The sequence below is a fragment of the Alosa sapidissima genome, chromosome 9 (genome assembly GCF_018492685.1).
Source record: "Alosa sapidissima isolate fAloSap1 chromosome 9, fAloSap1.pri, whole genome shotgun sequence".
Classification (NCBI taxonomy): Eukaryota; Metazoa; Chordata; class Actinopteri; order Clupeiformes; family Clupeidae; genus Alosa; species Alosa sapidissima.
Genome location: NC_055965.1, coordinates 26,451,599 through 26,468,662, shown reverse-complemented (window position 1 = coordinate 26,468,662; position 17,064 = coordinate 26,451,599). Strand labels below are relative to the sequence as shown.

The following is a 17,064-nucleotide window of genomic DNA, read 5'->3' as shown; positions in this document are numbered from 1 at the left end:
GCACCACCTCTCACAAAAAACTATCAACGTCCCTGCTACCGGTCCGTCAGATATGACAACTGTGTCCGGTCCGTTTGAAAAATGTTGCTGTAGACTGTTTGGACAGCAAAGGGAGATTACAGCCTAATAGTAAAAACAGCTGCTGGAATTCATTTCTGTGTGGGCCTGAGTTATAATATATGACATAATGTACTACATTTTCATTGTGTGCAATTGTGCACCAGCCTGCACAGTGACAGCAAAGAGAGAAGCGCTGGCTGCACGCGCACGTCACTTGCACGCGCAAACGCGCCCGCACGCGTCGCGGTCAGGGTGAGGGGGGGGGGCTTTTTTGATATTGTGCACAGGGGCCCATATTTGTTTAATCCGTCCCTGCCTCTATCTCTCTTCCTTTCTAATGGCTCTCTAATGGAGTCACAGACATGAGACTCTAGTGGCCAAACAGTATAAATGCACTTCTGTGGCAGATATCATTATTGATCAGAGAGGGGGTTTGTTCTATGAGCTCTCCCTTTTCTGGGGGGGGGGGGGCAATTCACACCATTTATTTAATCAGTCATTCATTCATACATGCACAGCTCATTAGCTGAAATATAAAGAGATGGGATTACAATCTGCTGGAAGGGCACTTTCCCTTTCCCTCAGTGTAAATGCTTTCTAAAATTTCCCTCGGGATGAATAAACTATGGGTAAGGCTATTTCCACCCCTGGTAAAATTAGCAGTGTATGCTATTCGTACCCTGGTGCAATAAGAAGTGAATTCTATTCGTACTCCGGTGCACACAGCAATGTGTCCTATTAGTACCCCGTCTGGTACAAATATCAATGTATGCTATTCGTACCCCGGTGCACACAGCAATGTGTTCTATTAGTACCCCGTCTGGTACAAATATCAGTGTATGCTATTTGCACTCCTGTGCATTTATTCTGGCATATTGATCACACAATGTAATAATATATAAAAAAAAAAAAAAACAAGCAACATGTTTTTGTTGTTGTTATGTAACAGGGTGTGAATAGCTCAGCTGTGTAATAGACACTCTGAATAAGGCATGTTGTTTGCATCAATGTACAGTTAGAAGTGGATGCTATTCGTACCCTGGTGTTTATAGTACTGCATGCTATTTACACCCTGGTGCATGAGCTGGCTAATTGTTGCAATCAAAACTTTTGTTTGAGAACCGATTTCTTGTTCAAATTGTGCACCTTCTTCTCCAGAGACGTTGGTACACATGCACACTCACTCTGCCAAAACGCATCACACGGGAATCAAACCCCAGTCTCCTATGTGCTAACCCTTGTCTGTGACCACTGCACTATCTTCTTCCACAAGGAAATGGTGTTTGCAAATGGCCTGAACGTCATATTTATGAAATTTCTGACTAACAAACTGACGGTTGTATGTGTTCACTGAACCAAGATTATGAAAATAAAACACAACTTTTCAATCTTGAACTTAATCTGAACAGATATAGTGCCGAAACCTTTCAGAATTCTTCACTTTCTGCTGACGAAAAACGAATGTCCGCCATGTTTTTTGTGCACGTGAGCAACGTCTTTTTGTTGTTATGTCACAGGGTATGAATAGCTCAGCTGTGTGGCCAAGGCTATTCGTACCAGGGGTGTAAATAGACACTCCGATAAACTATATATCTATCTGTCTATTTATCTATCTATTTTTTATAATCTTGTGGACTGTGAGAGAGATAGGAACCAATAATAGTTCAGTGGGTTGTGCCAAAACTGATTGAAAAGCAGAAGTCTATCTTTCTCACCTCAATAGCCTGAAGTCACTTTTGAACAGACTTGATCATTAGGACACGGTAAAAGGACTAAAATGAAGATGGTGTGGATTTATTATGCTGTTTTTGATGTCAGGTAAGAGACAGACAGATAGATAGATAGATAGATAGATAGATAGACTCTATCTATCTAAATATAATTTACATAAAAGAAAGATAGGTGATGTGAAGATAAAGTGATAAAAATGTATAACATACTCTTGTGTGATTGATTGATTCAGTTGTTTATTATTGAGATTAGAAATACAGTTTGACAATTAGCAAGATTCAAGATGTAACTAAATAACATTTTATATGAAAGGAACATATTTGGCAGTGCTAAAATGTTGTGCGTATGTACATTGACAGACATTTCAAATAATATGAATATCTTCAAATGATGCACTTAAATCTTTTCTACAAAACATTTCAAGGACACGCTTTTTATGTAGGCCAAGAAAATGAACAAACATGTACAAAACAGAAACCATCAAGGAACAAATCAAGGGTGTGTGTGTGTGAGAGAGAGAGAGAGAGAGAGAGAGAGAGAGAGTATGTGTGTTTTTGTGTGTGTGTGCATGTCTGTGTGTGTGTGTTTGCATTGACACTCAACTTGTGAGCGCTGTCAAGATGACAGTTAAGCTTATGATAAAAAATGTGGAGCCAACATGGTTATGTGTGTCATGTGTTCCGTAGGGCTGGCTGTGGGCAGAATGTAGGATCAGTCATGTTGTTTCTTGAATTTCCCCTTGGGGATCAATAAAGTATCTATTAGAGATGCACCGATTGCAATTTTCTGGGCCGATACCGATCTCCGATTTTTCATAGAGTTTGACCTGCCGATACCGATTTTAGCCGATTCCGATTTCATTTCTTCTAACCATTTTACAGCACACACACAAATAGTTATGTTCTATCTTTTCTTTGATAGAACATGTTAATATAGACGTGTAATCAACTTATCAATGATGAACTAGCTGTTAAAAAAAAATGGAACCGGTGAGCAGACAGATTCTTTTTCAAGTCTAACTTCAGATGCAGTATCAAATTATGGATTAAGTTAAGTTATGGAACACCCATTTTATGCTTCTCACATCCAATATCTAACTAAAGATTTAAGAACAATTTTCATGATACATTTGAACATACTACCATGTAACATATTTTCATATGCATTGATGAATTTATGGGAGGGCGAGGGAAAAGTGGTAGCAGCCTAGGCTATCACGCAAACACAGGGGAGAAGTGCTAATAGCGATTAGGTGGTCCACCATATGAAAACAGTGCACGTCTGTTTTGCGGTGAAAGATTTAAATCCAAATTCCGATTAAATGCATCAATTAGGCTATAGAAACTTTCAGAGACGACTGATTCAGTATTCAGAGCATCAGTTTTCTTCATTGTAGGCTACTATGTCAAAAGCAACTTTAACATTTGTTTGCCTTTCTAATAGGCTATCGTTTGTTCACTTTCACGACATCCACTTCTCAATCTGCTAGACTAGGGTATTTTAAGACATAGCCCTAGTCATGGCCGATCACGTGAAAATCGGCCGATTCCGGTCACCAGCCGATCTATCGGTGCATCTCTAACATAAACCATATTTATTTGAGTACTTGTTGGACTACAGACCACAGAATAGTCAGTATCATCAGAAGTGTGTGTGGGTGAATCAGGGGTTTTACACACCGTGTCGTCATTGGTGTATTTGGGTTCCTGATTAGCTGGGTTTGTTGCGTCTGGATTATCAGTGCATGGTGTGGGGATGCCACTAGGATTAATGGGACATTGTGCAGTAGTATAGACAGTGCTCACTGTACTATCAATTTCATCAGTACCAGTGCTAAGGTGTGTGTCAGCAGAAGTGTGTATTGGTGACCTGATGCCACTAGGATTATTAGGTATTTGTGCAGTGGCATAGACGGTGTTGATTGTTTTATCTGTTTCATCAGAACCAGTATTAAAGTGTGTGTCAGCCGAAGTGTGTATCGGTGACTGGATGTTTAAGTATGTGGAGACATCACCAGGGATTGTGGGTAATTCAGCGGTGGCATAGACAGTGCTGATCTGGGTGTGAGATGTCTTGGGGAGAAGGTGGAGGCCTGTATCATCAGGAAGGTTTGGGGGTGACTGGATAGTGTAGTACGTAGGGTCACCTGCATTGTCTACCTTGGTATAGTTGCATCTTGAAGTCAGAGGAGGGGGAGGAGTACCAATGTCCTCAATCTCCTCATAAATACCATCTGGGTCCGGATTCTGACAGAGATAAATGAACGAAGACAAACCACAGCACATTACTGTTGTGTGGGCATCAACATGTAAAACATAATCATGTGTTTTTTTTTTTTTTTAACCTTTAATGCCCTTTGCAGATTAAGCAATTTTTTTTATCTTCCACGATGGTCTTTTACGATTGACCATGTCAGACTAGAAATTAAGAGAACTCCAAATTTTGGAGCCACATTACAAGATCATGTAGTCTAGCTATTGTAGCCTTCCTGTCTCGTCAACATGAGAGCAGTAGGAGATTATCCAAAACAAAAAAATCTGACATGCTAGACTTTTGGTTAAGGAGTTGTGGAACAGTCACAGACAATAAATCGTGGGTCATTGAACATGCCACATTATAAGACTCCGTCTGTGTCGGTCCCAATTTTTCATATTAGGGCAGGACATTGTAAATGTGTCGGCTACGGCAAAATTGAGCTGAAATCATGTAGTCTGCATAGGGCTACCAATATTGGCAATAACAACAGCAAGTCTTTATTAGAACAATAACTATAAATATTTACAAACCATGACTCTAAAAAGGATTAACTTTAGAGATTAAGTGTACTGACCTCTAAATCTTTACAGATTAGGTGTCCTCACCTCTGTTTTATAGTAAATTTACAAACCAAGACTCTAAAAAGGATTAACTTTACAGATTAGGTGTACTCACCTCTGCTTTATAGTAAATGAATGTGCCTGACCTGTCTGATAAAAAAAATATATACATATATTATTTGATGTTGTCCCACTCCTTTTGAGTGTATGTATGTGTCTGCATACACAGTATATGTTTTGATATGTGTGTGTGTCAAAAGTGTGAATGTGTGTGGTTATACATGTGTGTACGTGTGTGTGTGTGGTAGGGTGTCAAAACCTACCATGCTTCCTGCTCTGTGTGTAACACAGGAAGAATGTGACTGCTAACACCAGTGCTACTATCACCATGACTACTATCACTATGGCTACCATGACTACAGGGGTCTTCATGTCCTCAACATGGGCTTTTTCTGTGGAAACAGCACAGATATATGATTGTGCATGGCAAGCTGGTTATAGCAACTTGCTTATCATATCCATCCTAATAGTAACTGCCTACATATGTTGGTAACACTTTACTTGACGGGTGAGTTTATAACACATTCGTAGCAGCTGTCATAAACTGCAAATAAAGCATTCATGACTGTTTCATGAGACACGACTCAACATTCATACCAAAAATGTCATGAATGTGGAAGACATAACAACAACAACGTTTCAAAATAAAAATCCAACAATCGTAACGCAGCATTCAACTGCCCTTCTGATTGAAGAATGCCATTCAGTTGTAGATGCTTGTAAATTGCGGTAGAGGGCGGAGAAAAGTTAGTTACCAGATGAACTGCTGGTTTGATAAATACTGCGCACAATGAGGAACCACAATGTGCCCTAATACTGAACTCGCATAAACAGACGCAACGCAAACTGCACAAGTGTTAGTAAATCTACCCTAGAGTCTTCGTAATATATATCAGAACATTCTGGTTTCAGTAACCAAGGTTATGTTCATAGACTTAAGAAAATGTTTGTATACTGACACATTTAGAGATATGCTCGTAGCTTTCATGAGTCTTAGCTTCCTGGTTTAATAGGCTATCACCTAGCGTGTATCATGGTGGTCCTCCAAACAAGGTATCACGGAAATGGGGTTTAGGCAAATGAGGGTATATAAAGATCACGTAGTAGCTTGGACCGAATAACCTATGGTTGAGACCGAGACACGTGTAGCTTGGGGCACAGCATTCGCTAGCTACACGCTGTTACAAAAGAATGTTGGCCCGCCCTAAACAAGCTTTGCTGCTACTGTACCAGTTGACAGAATTACAACGGCAACAGCTGAGGAAGAAGAGGAGAGTGAAGAACACTGTGGTTGTCCTTTGAAAAGAAAAAGATCTCTTTCTGCCACGGGGTCTCCTGTATCCTGTTCTACAATACACTGGGAAGATATACCACTGCACCCAGTGAGGCAGCGTGTTCATACAGGAAAGATGTCGTACCACTGTCCTCAACGTGGCAAGAGTTTGACTAAAGAGTGAAAGAACAACTGTGGATAGGCATGTTTTATTGTCTACCTTGCGCCTTGCAAGGACGCAATTGCTAGGACAGAATAGTCACTTACAAAGCTCGAAGTATAAAAGATGCACTCTTCGAGATATGAGCTAGCAACAGATGTCTGGGCCCCATACTAGAATCCAATATACCAGAAACTTGCCTGGGCTCTGTACTAAAATTCCATATACCATAAATTATATATATATATATATATATATATATATATATAAATGGCTAATGCAGTGTTCTATGTCACCGGGATATAATTGGATATAATTAGAGATGCATTTCCACAAAGATACGTGAATGTGACCTTGGCACACCAACAGTGAAACTTCAAATTAGTCCATCCACTAATGTGGACACTTTGCTTTAGGCAATACGTAGCAAGTCAAAATTACAATAGTAAAGCTACAGTACTGACCCAATAGCTTAATCCAAACTTTAATTTTCAGAGATTATGTGCTAATGTTTAGGGCTGGGATAAACTATTAACGATCGGTGCATCGATTAATCTAACGATTCATTTTTTCAGTTGGATTCGATTTCTATTCAATTATCGATTATCTCCCCATTAATTGACTAATAGCAGCTTATACATGTTGATTTACATATTTGAATGAAAAAAACATGAATTCCTTAACATTGCAATATATGTTTATTGCGCTTAAAATTCCAAAATAAAAGACTATACAAGTGCTAAGTAATGCATTCTTAGTCAGAGGTAGCATTCAGTAGTGAATTGGTCTAATTGAGTGCTTGTCACTTTAAAACGTTCGTGAGGGAATCCTTGCAATTGTAACATTAACAGAGTTAAAAGGCTGCTGATGTGGGGATGCAATTCATAACGTAGTTAGTTTAAACAAACAACAGTTCGTTCTTCTCCTTGGGACAAGCACTTTTGAGTCTTGGAAAACACTTTTCCATTTACATCGGGATTTTGCAAACAGTTCAGTGTCAGAGTCAATAAAATGAGCCCTGCATGAGTAACGAAATTGACAAGCAACTGCAAGTAAGCATGCTAAACTTGACATCCAAACAGTATTCTAACGTTAGCTTTGAGATACTGCTTGATTGCATAACTTAACTTAGTAAATTGAGTAGACTGAACTATGTTGTGATAAGACCTTAGCTGAGTTAACTTTAATGCAGCAGGTTTTTGAGTTTTGAACAAATTTGCGCAGCATAGTCACGATGCTAAGTGGATTTAATAGCAATTTAGCCCGCCGTGTTCTATGCAATGCTTCTATGTGGCAACAGCAATCCTTCAACAATCGTGAATATTTTGTTAAATGCACTCGTATGCAGAGGAGGGGCAGCGGGCTCTTTACCAGAGAGAGCGGGTGGGGCAAGGAAAGGCTTAGTGCGTAAAAAGCACAGCTCAATGAAAGGATTTTATCTTATCTTTAATTTAAATAGTACAACATAGAACATCAATGTGTGGTGGCCGGTTTTGATTTCGTGCCGCCCAACGACAGATTAGTCAACGTATGGGAAACACTGAAGGTGTACAATTATTTAGTGGCACACGTTATGTTTGATACATTGATGTGCATATTTTGCGTCGACGTCATCGATTACGTCAACGCGTTGTCCCAGCCCTACTAATGTTCTTTGAAAACTACGTAATATGAATAAGTAACTCTCACCTGTGATCTGTAGATTCACCTGTCCGGTCAAAGCTACATTATTCCCACTAGTTCTCACTCCGCACCAGTAGATTCCAGCATCCTCCCTCTTCAGGTCATGGATAGTCACAGTAAAAACGTTTGCAGTTTTGTTGTCAGACAGAGAATACTTTCTATTCTTCGGCAAAGGCTTTGAAACGATCCAATCCAACTCAATGAATGCCTCATGTTGCTTACAGAAGTGCTTTACGTTTGTTTTTGCTACTTCGGGGTACTTGCACTGAATCTCTATATGTCCTCCCTCATGTCCAGTAGTTGTATTAGGTGATTCACAGCAGCCACCTGTCAAACATTCACATAGTGACTGGGTCCATATTTCAAAGACCTAAATGCCACCTTCCCACAATGTAAACAATATTCAAAGCTCATTGAACAAGAAATGCCATTGCTTTCAAATATAAACTAAAACACATTACCTTCTTTTATATTCAAGTTGAATGCTGTATGCATTTCTTCATCTTCAACAGCACAGTGATATATCCCGGCATCCTTTGAGGTGAGGTTTGTGAGCAGAACTGTTAGATGGTCCTCCTGAACATTTTCATACTGGAGGAACCTGCTGTCAGTACCATTTGTGAAGCGGTAGTGAGGGCAGGTTGTAGAATTGCCTTTGCAGAAGAATCTCTTCTTGTGTTTACGCTTGTTATTAAATTTGCAAAGAATTGCAATGCCTCCCGTATTAAATCCTCTCAGAGTCACTGGACCCTTTTGTTTTTCTGTAATGAGGAAACAGAATGAGTTTACAGTGAAATAAAACAAATAAAACAAATCTGAAACATTTACTCAAAAATAGCATACATGTCTGACATTCAAGTAAGCCTAACACTGACAGAATATAATAATTGCTGACAGCACTGACAGCAATAATTACTAATCTACAGTTATTACATGGCCTTTCATAATTCTGCAGAATGCTCCATTCACTTGAGTGGGCCAGCCCAACGTTCGGAGGTCTGATAATTCTCGATAACAGACTGTTGGTAAGTATAACAGACCACTGTCAAGGAAAATGGGTTTTGTGCTTCTAATTAATGTCTTTCATATCACTCCACAAAAACAATGTTTGATTGAAGTTCAGTGTGTGTAGCGAACTATTTGTTTCTCAGCAAAAGCCACCATGAAACGGTAACAAATAGGCTATGTAGGTCATATCGTCATATATGACCTACATACATGAAGAGTCATATCGTGGGGAGTTTATTGTTTCGCTTTGGCAAGTAGCTGTGTAATAAGCGGGATAATGTATAGATCGCCGGTCATTTTCGGGAAATAGGTCCCTTCAGGTCGGAACAAGTCCGGTTCGCCCTGTCGGGACCTATTTCCCGAGAATGACCAGCGTTCTATACATTATCCTAGCCTGGCTAACGTCAGACCTCATCTCATTGAGATGGGGTCTGGGAACTAGACATTCATTTTCTTGTATTTGAAACGTGGTTTACGAATGCCCAGAGCTGTTTATTGGGCGCTACGAATGTCTATCAAATGCGTCTGTACGTAGCTCATAACGGCTTCGGTGTGTCGTCATCGTCTTGCTGCCCTCCCTCCGTTCTGTGATTGGTCCCCTAACTGAGGCGAAAATTTGCTCCATGGAATCCAGGCTGCCTAGCAGCATGAATAAAATCGCTTGCAGAATGCAGCATGGGAAAACCCAGGCTAACATTATCCCTTACTTGAATCCAAACTGTGTTAAAGGTTAAGTTACGACTTAAGTTGTGTCTAAAGTTAAGTGAAAATAACATACTAATGTTTAAATAATATATATTTGCTTTGTTGCTAACATTGTAAAATCTTCATATTTATTCATATCTGCCTGAATCTCACCTGTGATCTGTAAATTCACCTGGCTGGTCAAAGCCACATCTTCTGTACCGGTTCTCACTCCGCACCAGTAGATTCCAGCATCCTTTTTCTCCAGCTCATGAATAGTCACAGAAAAAAGGTTTGCACTTCTGTTGTCAGACAGGGAATACTTTTGTTCTGTATCTGATGGTTTTGACTCTATTAGATTTGTCTCAATAACATCATTTTGTTGCTTACAGAAGTGCTTGGTATTGTCTCTATTTTCTGCAGCAGAGTACTTGCACTGAATGTTGATATTCTGTCCCTCAACACCAGTTCTAAAAAACGGTGTGTCACAGCAGTCACCTGTAAATGTAAATAAATGTAAATGTAAACATCCATAAAGTTTTCAGATCTATCGTCAGTCTCTTTCTTTTCTTTTATCCAGTCATTTTAAACATAATATAATTGTGAAATCTAATTCAATTAGAACTCATATGGCATTGAAATACATAGTTACATAAATATTACCTGATTTTACATTCAAAGTGATTTTATCATCTAAGCGTCCATCTTCGATCCCACAGTGATATGTCCCACTGTCCTCTGAGGTGAGGTTTTTGATGAGAATGGTTAAATAGTCCCTGCGAGCGTTCTCATACTGGATGACTCTGCTGTCGTTGTGGGCTAGCCGATTGTAAGGGCATGTTGAAGCTTCACCTTTGCATAAGTACTTCTGTTTTTCTCTATGTGTGTCACCAAATTGGCAGAAAATTAGTATTCCCCCATTGACATAAGCTTTCAGCGTTCTACTTTTTGCACTTCTTCCTGGTACTAAAACAGACAAAGAGAAGAGAAAAGAGCTAGAGTCACAAAGAGTCATGAAGAGAGCCCGAGCAGCATGGATGCACTTGTGCAGAAGTCAACAGAGCATGAACCAAAACATTACGTTCTCAAAGCAAGAAGCTGCCCATATTCACTAGCATTGATTTCATGTGTGTATCATTTACCTGAAATAAGGCACAGAGCGAAAAATAAGATCCCCTTCATTCTGAATGAGCATATCATCCTGTGACCTTCTTTATCGTTTGTCGACACAAGTTGGTTTAGGTAGCGCATGTGCTGCTGGCAATGTGGGTGGCTTTCTTCCTGTTAGCGTGTGACTTTACCTCATGATGCATTCTGGCCTAAAAAAACACTTTTCAGTCATCGCTGTAATCCCCCTTTCATACAGCACTAGCAGCATTAACCCCTCGTTGCCCACTACTTTACACAGCAAACTCAGATCAACGAGGCCTGTACAGTACCTAGAAAAGCCAATCAGGTTAGCAGGTCTTGTGATTGTGACTGAACAATGACTATCATTACATAACAGAGATAACCATCATTTTCTACACTCTTTGTCAACTCTCACAGTGGTCGCTCAACAACCTTTGAAAAGATGCAGTTTCCATTTATAGCAGCCAACCTGTGCCTTTGGGACCAGATATGATTTCATGATGAAGTCCTTTTTAAAATAGGTTTTGATTGACTTTATGCATATGTAATAAAACATAAAAGGGGGTGGTGGCTTAGAGACGGTTGTGTCAGAGAGGCTGTGGCTTAGAGACGGTTGTGTCAGAGAGGCTGTGACTCTAGCCTCTTCCTCTGTAAGCGCTGAATAAAGTCTGCAGTCTGGGTCTGCAGGTCCCAACAGCAACATGCTAACCAGCAGTGAGATAGGCTACTCAACGTGAGAAAAACTAAATAGAGTACCATGACGGCAGTGTCACTGGATCTAAACCAAAGATTCTACAGCGGAGCGCTCTAGAATCTTTGATCTAAAGTTTAAACCAACTTTCGAAGTGGCTTCATATCAATGAATGTAGACATGTGGGATTGTTTCTAGCTAATAAATTGTTTTAAATGTAGGCTATAGCCATTAAACAAATTTTACCTGCTCGGCAGCAGCTTAGCCACATAACACGGATTCCCTGGCAGGTGTAGTAGAAAGAGACAAAATTCCAGTGAATATTTCACATCTTATCAAAGACTGGCGGCTGTTAAGTGTTGTTTTTTGCCTCAAAAATAAAGCCACGACACATCTGTGAATTTAAGGATTTTAACCGCATGCTGTGAAGTTACATGCATGTCTCTTTTATGGAGGAAGCCCATGCTAAAACAATGTTGGTATGAATATGTAGTAGTGTGTGATTCCAACTGTGTAAAAAAATATACTAACGTCTTGGAAGCCTTGAAAAATTATTTAAATAGATTAAGAGAGTCACCGCTATGGTGAATATAATGGCTGGATTGATTTGTTTAGATCCAGTGAAATTGCTGCCTTGACAACACTAGGTCATGGCTCCGGTGCTCTATACATGCACAGTGTCCAAAGTATATTTTCTCTGCTTAATTAATAGAATTTTAGAATTTCCATGGTTTGACAGGCGAATGCATGGTACTGCTGGTTGAGCATGCACACCTGCAACCTGCACACACTCTCTATCTTTCACACACACACACACACACTAACATCCAGGCGCATTAATACACATACATAAGACTCTCCCCACTGTTGGACAAGTCACTCAGGAAGAGTAATATGTTGTCGATTACTTACCGTACATATTTAGATAGTTTAGCTTCCTGAAACAAACAAGATTGTCTAAATATAGTGCTTCCTATTTGAGCTACACAGGCTGTTAGTCAAGTCCTAATAGCAAGACATGAACCTAACGTTTCTGACGTAAATCACAGACCCAAAACCACAGCGTTTCCTGGAGACGGCATGATGCCAGCGCAGCCTCACGCTATGTTGCACAGAGCGAGAGGAGAGGAAGTGAGATAGGGAGTCATTTTGCAAATGACCAAAAGCACACACACACACACACACACACACATGCATGCGCAAATAGAGGAGGGAGATAAAGAGATTGTTTCTAATGTCCAAATGCTGACACACAGACACACAGGTGTTCCGGCGGCACAGGGGACGTTGGGGATATTTCCCCTGCTGTGCTGAAGAGGTGGCCGTCGTCCCCCTCACATTTGATAAGGGAAAAAAGCCTGGTATAGGCTGAATAAATAATAATCTATAGGTTTACGCTAGATATGTAAAACTCCCCATTAACAGCATCACATCACAAACAACAGCCATCTGCAAATCACATCACAAACAACCTTGTATTCATTCTGTTGGATATCAAGCCAGTTTGTTTACAACCATCATAAATTATTTATTTTTTTTAATTTCTATCCTGCATTTAGACATGCGTTTCGTTTGGAGCGGCATACCATAGGCTATCAAAAGCATAACATTTTCGGTTTGGTTTGGGATTTAATTTACTTTTGGACTGTTTGATTATATTGCTAAATTTTGGGACAGATGGGCACTGACATTTGGGGGTATTTGATGGTTCACTATTATGTTTTTAATACATAATGAGTAATATGTTATTGATTACTTGTATTGTATACCCTTTATATTTAGGTAGTTTAGCTTCCTGAAAAAACCTCTGGTGATGAAGATTGTCTAAATATAGTGCTTCCTATGTGAGCTAGACAGGATGTTAGTCGAGTCCTTATAGCAACACATCAACCTGCTGTGAAACACTGAAAAAGGGTAAAGTTGCTGACAACAGACCCAAAACCACAGCAGCATGATAACAGCGCAGACGGCGTGATGCCTCACGCTACGTTGCACAGTGAGAGGAGTGAGGGAGATAAATACACACAGGCTCACACACACAAACATAGACACTCTCTCTCCCTCTTACACACAAACACACACACACATAATATGTATATTATACACAGACAATCTTTCTCCCTCTTACACACTCACACATACACACACACACACACACTCCTTGGCAGACAGCAGAGACCTCTGCTGGACATTATGATTTATAGCAGCACAATATTTTGTTAAAGCTGAAATACACTTTGTTACTATACTTGAACTGAACTTCATAATAAATCACAGAGAGCATGCTATTAACTATGTGCTAGAAACAATAACATATAGATACACACACGCACACACAATGAAATCTGCTGAACATCATGATTTATAGCAGTTGATCAGACTTCACGTCTTTCTCTTTAGTAACGCACAGTATATGTGCTCACTATGGCGTTCCGTTAGTGCCAAAATAATGCTTATGTCAACTAAAAATTGCTTTTGTCGACTACTTATGTCCACTGAAAATGTCTATGCCACATTCACTTTATGACAGACGTGACAAAACGGCCTTCGTTCATGTAATTGCTCACCTTACAAAACGACACCCCCTAGTGTTGACTGTGATGTTGTGCCATGACTCTGTTGTTGCACATGTCGTCTTGCCTGTCGTTTGATTCTGCTGTTGTTCATGTCGTCTTCTATGTCGTTTGGTTTTAATGTTGTGCATGTTGTCTTCTGTGTCGTTTGGATCAGCTGTTGTGCATGTCATCTTCTATGTCGTTTGATTCAGCTATGGATGTCGCTTGCTGTGTCGTTTGATTCTGCTGTTGTGCATGTCGTCGTCTTCTACGTCGTTTGGTTTTAATGTTGTGGGTGTCGTCTTCTGTGTTGTTTGAATCAGCTATTGTGCGTGTCGTTTGATTCTGCTGTTGTGTGTCGTCCTCCCTGTCCTTTGGTTTTAATGTTGTGTCGCTTGCTGTGTCATTTCATTCTGCTGTTCATGTCGTTTTCTCTGCTGTAGTGCAGGTCGACTCCCCTGTCGTTTGACTGTGCATACATTTAGAATATTCATTGTGAAAACACTACGAGATCTACGAGTGCTCCAGAGTTCTCGTAACAGGTGTTGCACCAAATTCTGTGACCTGTCGAATATTATGACTCGAGGGCACTGTTTTATTGGAGGCTATGAATGTACTGACACAGAGCGTAGGTCTGTTGCTCATAAGGCAGTAAATGCCGAGAGGTCAAACAGTTTTTTTTTATGGTTTATCTCCTTTTCCCATTGTCACAGCCATAATATATTTAATTTAGTTTATGTAATGCCCTGTGTATGCACACTTAACTGGTGGCCTGTGCGTAATGTTTTGAAACATAAGTATGTGTTGAATTGACATGAATTTCACAGGACATGACTGCAAGAAATCAGATTTAATATATTTTGTTTTTCAGTAATTTTTAAACATAGAAGGGAGTTAAGTGCATGACCATGTACTGTAGTAACAATAAACTTACTGATGAAAGTACATGCTTTGCACTATAACTCTTGCTGAACCTTTTGCCAAATTGCCCTAACAATCTGTTTATAAAACATGAATTGTGATATAAAGTGGTGTAAAATTTCATAAATGTATCTGTTGTTTTTCCAGGCCTGTGGACGTAAGGGAGCTGCTGGTCCAAATGCAGCAAACTAATGGCCTGTTGGCCCAGGCCCTCCAAAACTCCACCTTTTCACCCATCTATGCCTCCACCACCACCACCGCATCAACCTCCACCCGCACCGCCTTCACAGCATCCCACCCATTCTCATTCCCCTCTGCCTTCTTCACCTCAGCCACTGTCCATCAGCCTCGCATCACAGGACCTGATACAGGCAAACCTGGCCAGGTTATTCCGGCCCAGGACAGCAGGAGGATGGAGGGCAACAGTCGAGGCAAGGAAAAAAAAGGGATCCTGGAGCCATGTGGTGCCTCCCCGAACCTGACATTGACACGGTGCCCGTACGCCTTACTTGTGTAAGTAATCAACTGAGGAAGTTTCATGGTGATGTCTATTATTTAAAAATGTTACCCTATTCACCTGTAGTGTCTCGCCTTAAAGAGGCTAGATCTATTGATATGGACATTGATAGCCATTGTCTCCATCATTTACAAAGAACCTGGACTAAAAATAAAGCCAAATATTTACATATTTTGTTATTACGTAACACAAATACTTATATTATGTCAGTGTACGACAGATCAATATTTTGCTTCAACGCTAATGTTTTTGTGGCTACAATTTCTTTTTCAGCTGTAGATAATGGGGCGTATAGGCTCCTTGGCCAGATGCTGGCAGTATGTGTAGTGCAGTGAGGGATACACCCTGCATTCTTTTCCAAGAAGGTTATACTGCGGAATCTCCCAGGTGCCCCCTCCACCAGCCGATTTGGAGTAGGTGGACGTCTGGGACCTTCGTCAAAGGCTCCAAAACTCCACCTTTTCATCCATCTCCACCTCCACCACTGCCTCCGCCTCTACCACCACCACCGCATCAACCTCCACCCGCACCGCCTTCACAACATCCCACCCATTCTCCTTCCCCTCTGCCTCCACCTCAGCCACTGTCCATCAGCCCCGCATCACAGAGGACCTGATCCAGGCAAACCTGGCCAGGTTATTCCGCCCCAGGTCCCGGACAGCAGGAGGATGGAGGGCAACAGTTGAGGCAAGAAAAAATAAGGGACCCTGGAGCCATGTGTTTGTGTGCCTCCCCGAACCGGACAGTGACACAGTGCCCGGTTTGGAGGAGGCACACTTCTACGCCTCGTGCGGTATTGGAAAGAAAGTGGTGGTCTTCGTAGAATGGGATGGAGACCCTCTACTCTGCATTTCCTCCCCTGCGAGACTAGCAGAATCTTCAGAAAGGCTTTTTTGCACAAATGTTACGTTGCTGTAACATTCAATTTAGGGATGTGTTGGAAGACCATGTTTGGGCATAATTGGGAAGTTCATGTTGATTTGATATGTTAAAGGTGTGTTAGTCTGTAATAAGGCCAATTAAAGTTGAGTAACAAAGTTTACATACATCACTGATTGGTAAGTCACATGGAAACAGCCAACTGGGACTGTAATGTCAGTATCATAGAAGGTTCCATACTAAATATCCTGTTACTTTTGCAATCGACAGTTGTGATACAATATGTGAGTACTCCTTTTTGTCACCATCAGATTTGAGGAACAGGAGCCACAGGCACCACCACCTTCTGAGTGCGGGTGTGTAACATAGCATGAAAAAGAAATAACGCTATTTTTATAAGTTTACAGAAAGAAATCATAACATGATGGTATTCATTTGTCTAATTATAGAAGCGCTGATGAGGATCTTGCATTTGTGATCCAGGAGTCTCTGCTGGTATGTATTTTTAGTCCTCGCTGATCAGCTATTGATATTTATTTATTTTTTTAAGATACACAATGGAAGTACATAAGTGAAAGAATGAAAAAAGTGAATAAATAGTTTTTAACTCTTCAATTTGTTGGGGGTACTCAAAAACAAGACTAAGACCTTAAAGATTGTTTAAGCGATTTCATGCCCTGGTTAACCAACCAAGTGTTAACCAACCACTCAAAGGCAAAAAAAAAGTGGTCCAACCAATAACCAACGAGATGCGCGTTTAGGAGAGTTTCAATTGCACGGAAGAGAGGGGGAGGGAGTAGCGCGTTAGCTCTCTGTTTTGTTTGAATATCAACAGAAGTGACGTTACCCCGCCATCGCCGATACAACCTTAAAGGTCGGAACATTGTGTAGTCAA

The 17,064-nt window shown here is 40.5% G+C and overlaps 1 protein-coding gene across 2 annotated transcripts; it reads right to left on the bottom strand.

Moving 5' to 3' along the window:
• Positions 1 to 3,215: 3,215 nt before the first annotated feature.
• On the bottom strand, positions 3,216 to 10,806 carry LOC121719426 (polymeric immunoglobulin receptor-like). 2 transcript variants are annotated; one of them, XM_042105048.1, is made up of 9 exons: positions 10,618 to 10,806; positions 10,139 to 10,441; positions 9,650 to 9,973; positions 8,245 to 8,544; positions 7,790 to 8,110; positions 4,931 to 5,059; positions 4,723 to 4,757; positions 3,778 to 4,037; positions 3,216 to 3,660 (listed from the first exon to the last, which is right to left on the bottom strand). In XM_042105048.1, the coding sequence occupies exons 1-9, from the start codon at positions 10,724 to 10,726 to the stop codon at positions 3,309 to 3,311; spliced, it is 2,133 nt and encodes a 710-aa protein (XP_041960982.1). In that variant the 5' UTR covers positions 10,727 to 10,806; the 3' UTR covers positions 3,216 to 3,308. The 2 variants fall into 2 exon arrangements, with proteins under 2 accessions (XP_041960982.1, XP_041960981.1); XM_042105047.1 differs by having other exon boundaries at positions 3,216 to 4,037; positions 10,618 to 10,805.
• Positions 10,807 to 17,064: the final 6,258 nt, after the last annotated feature.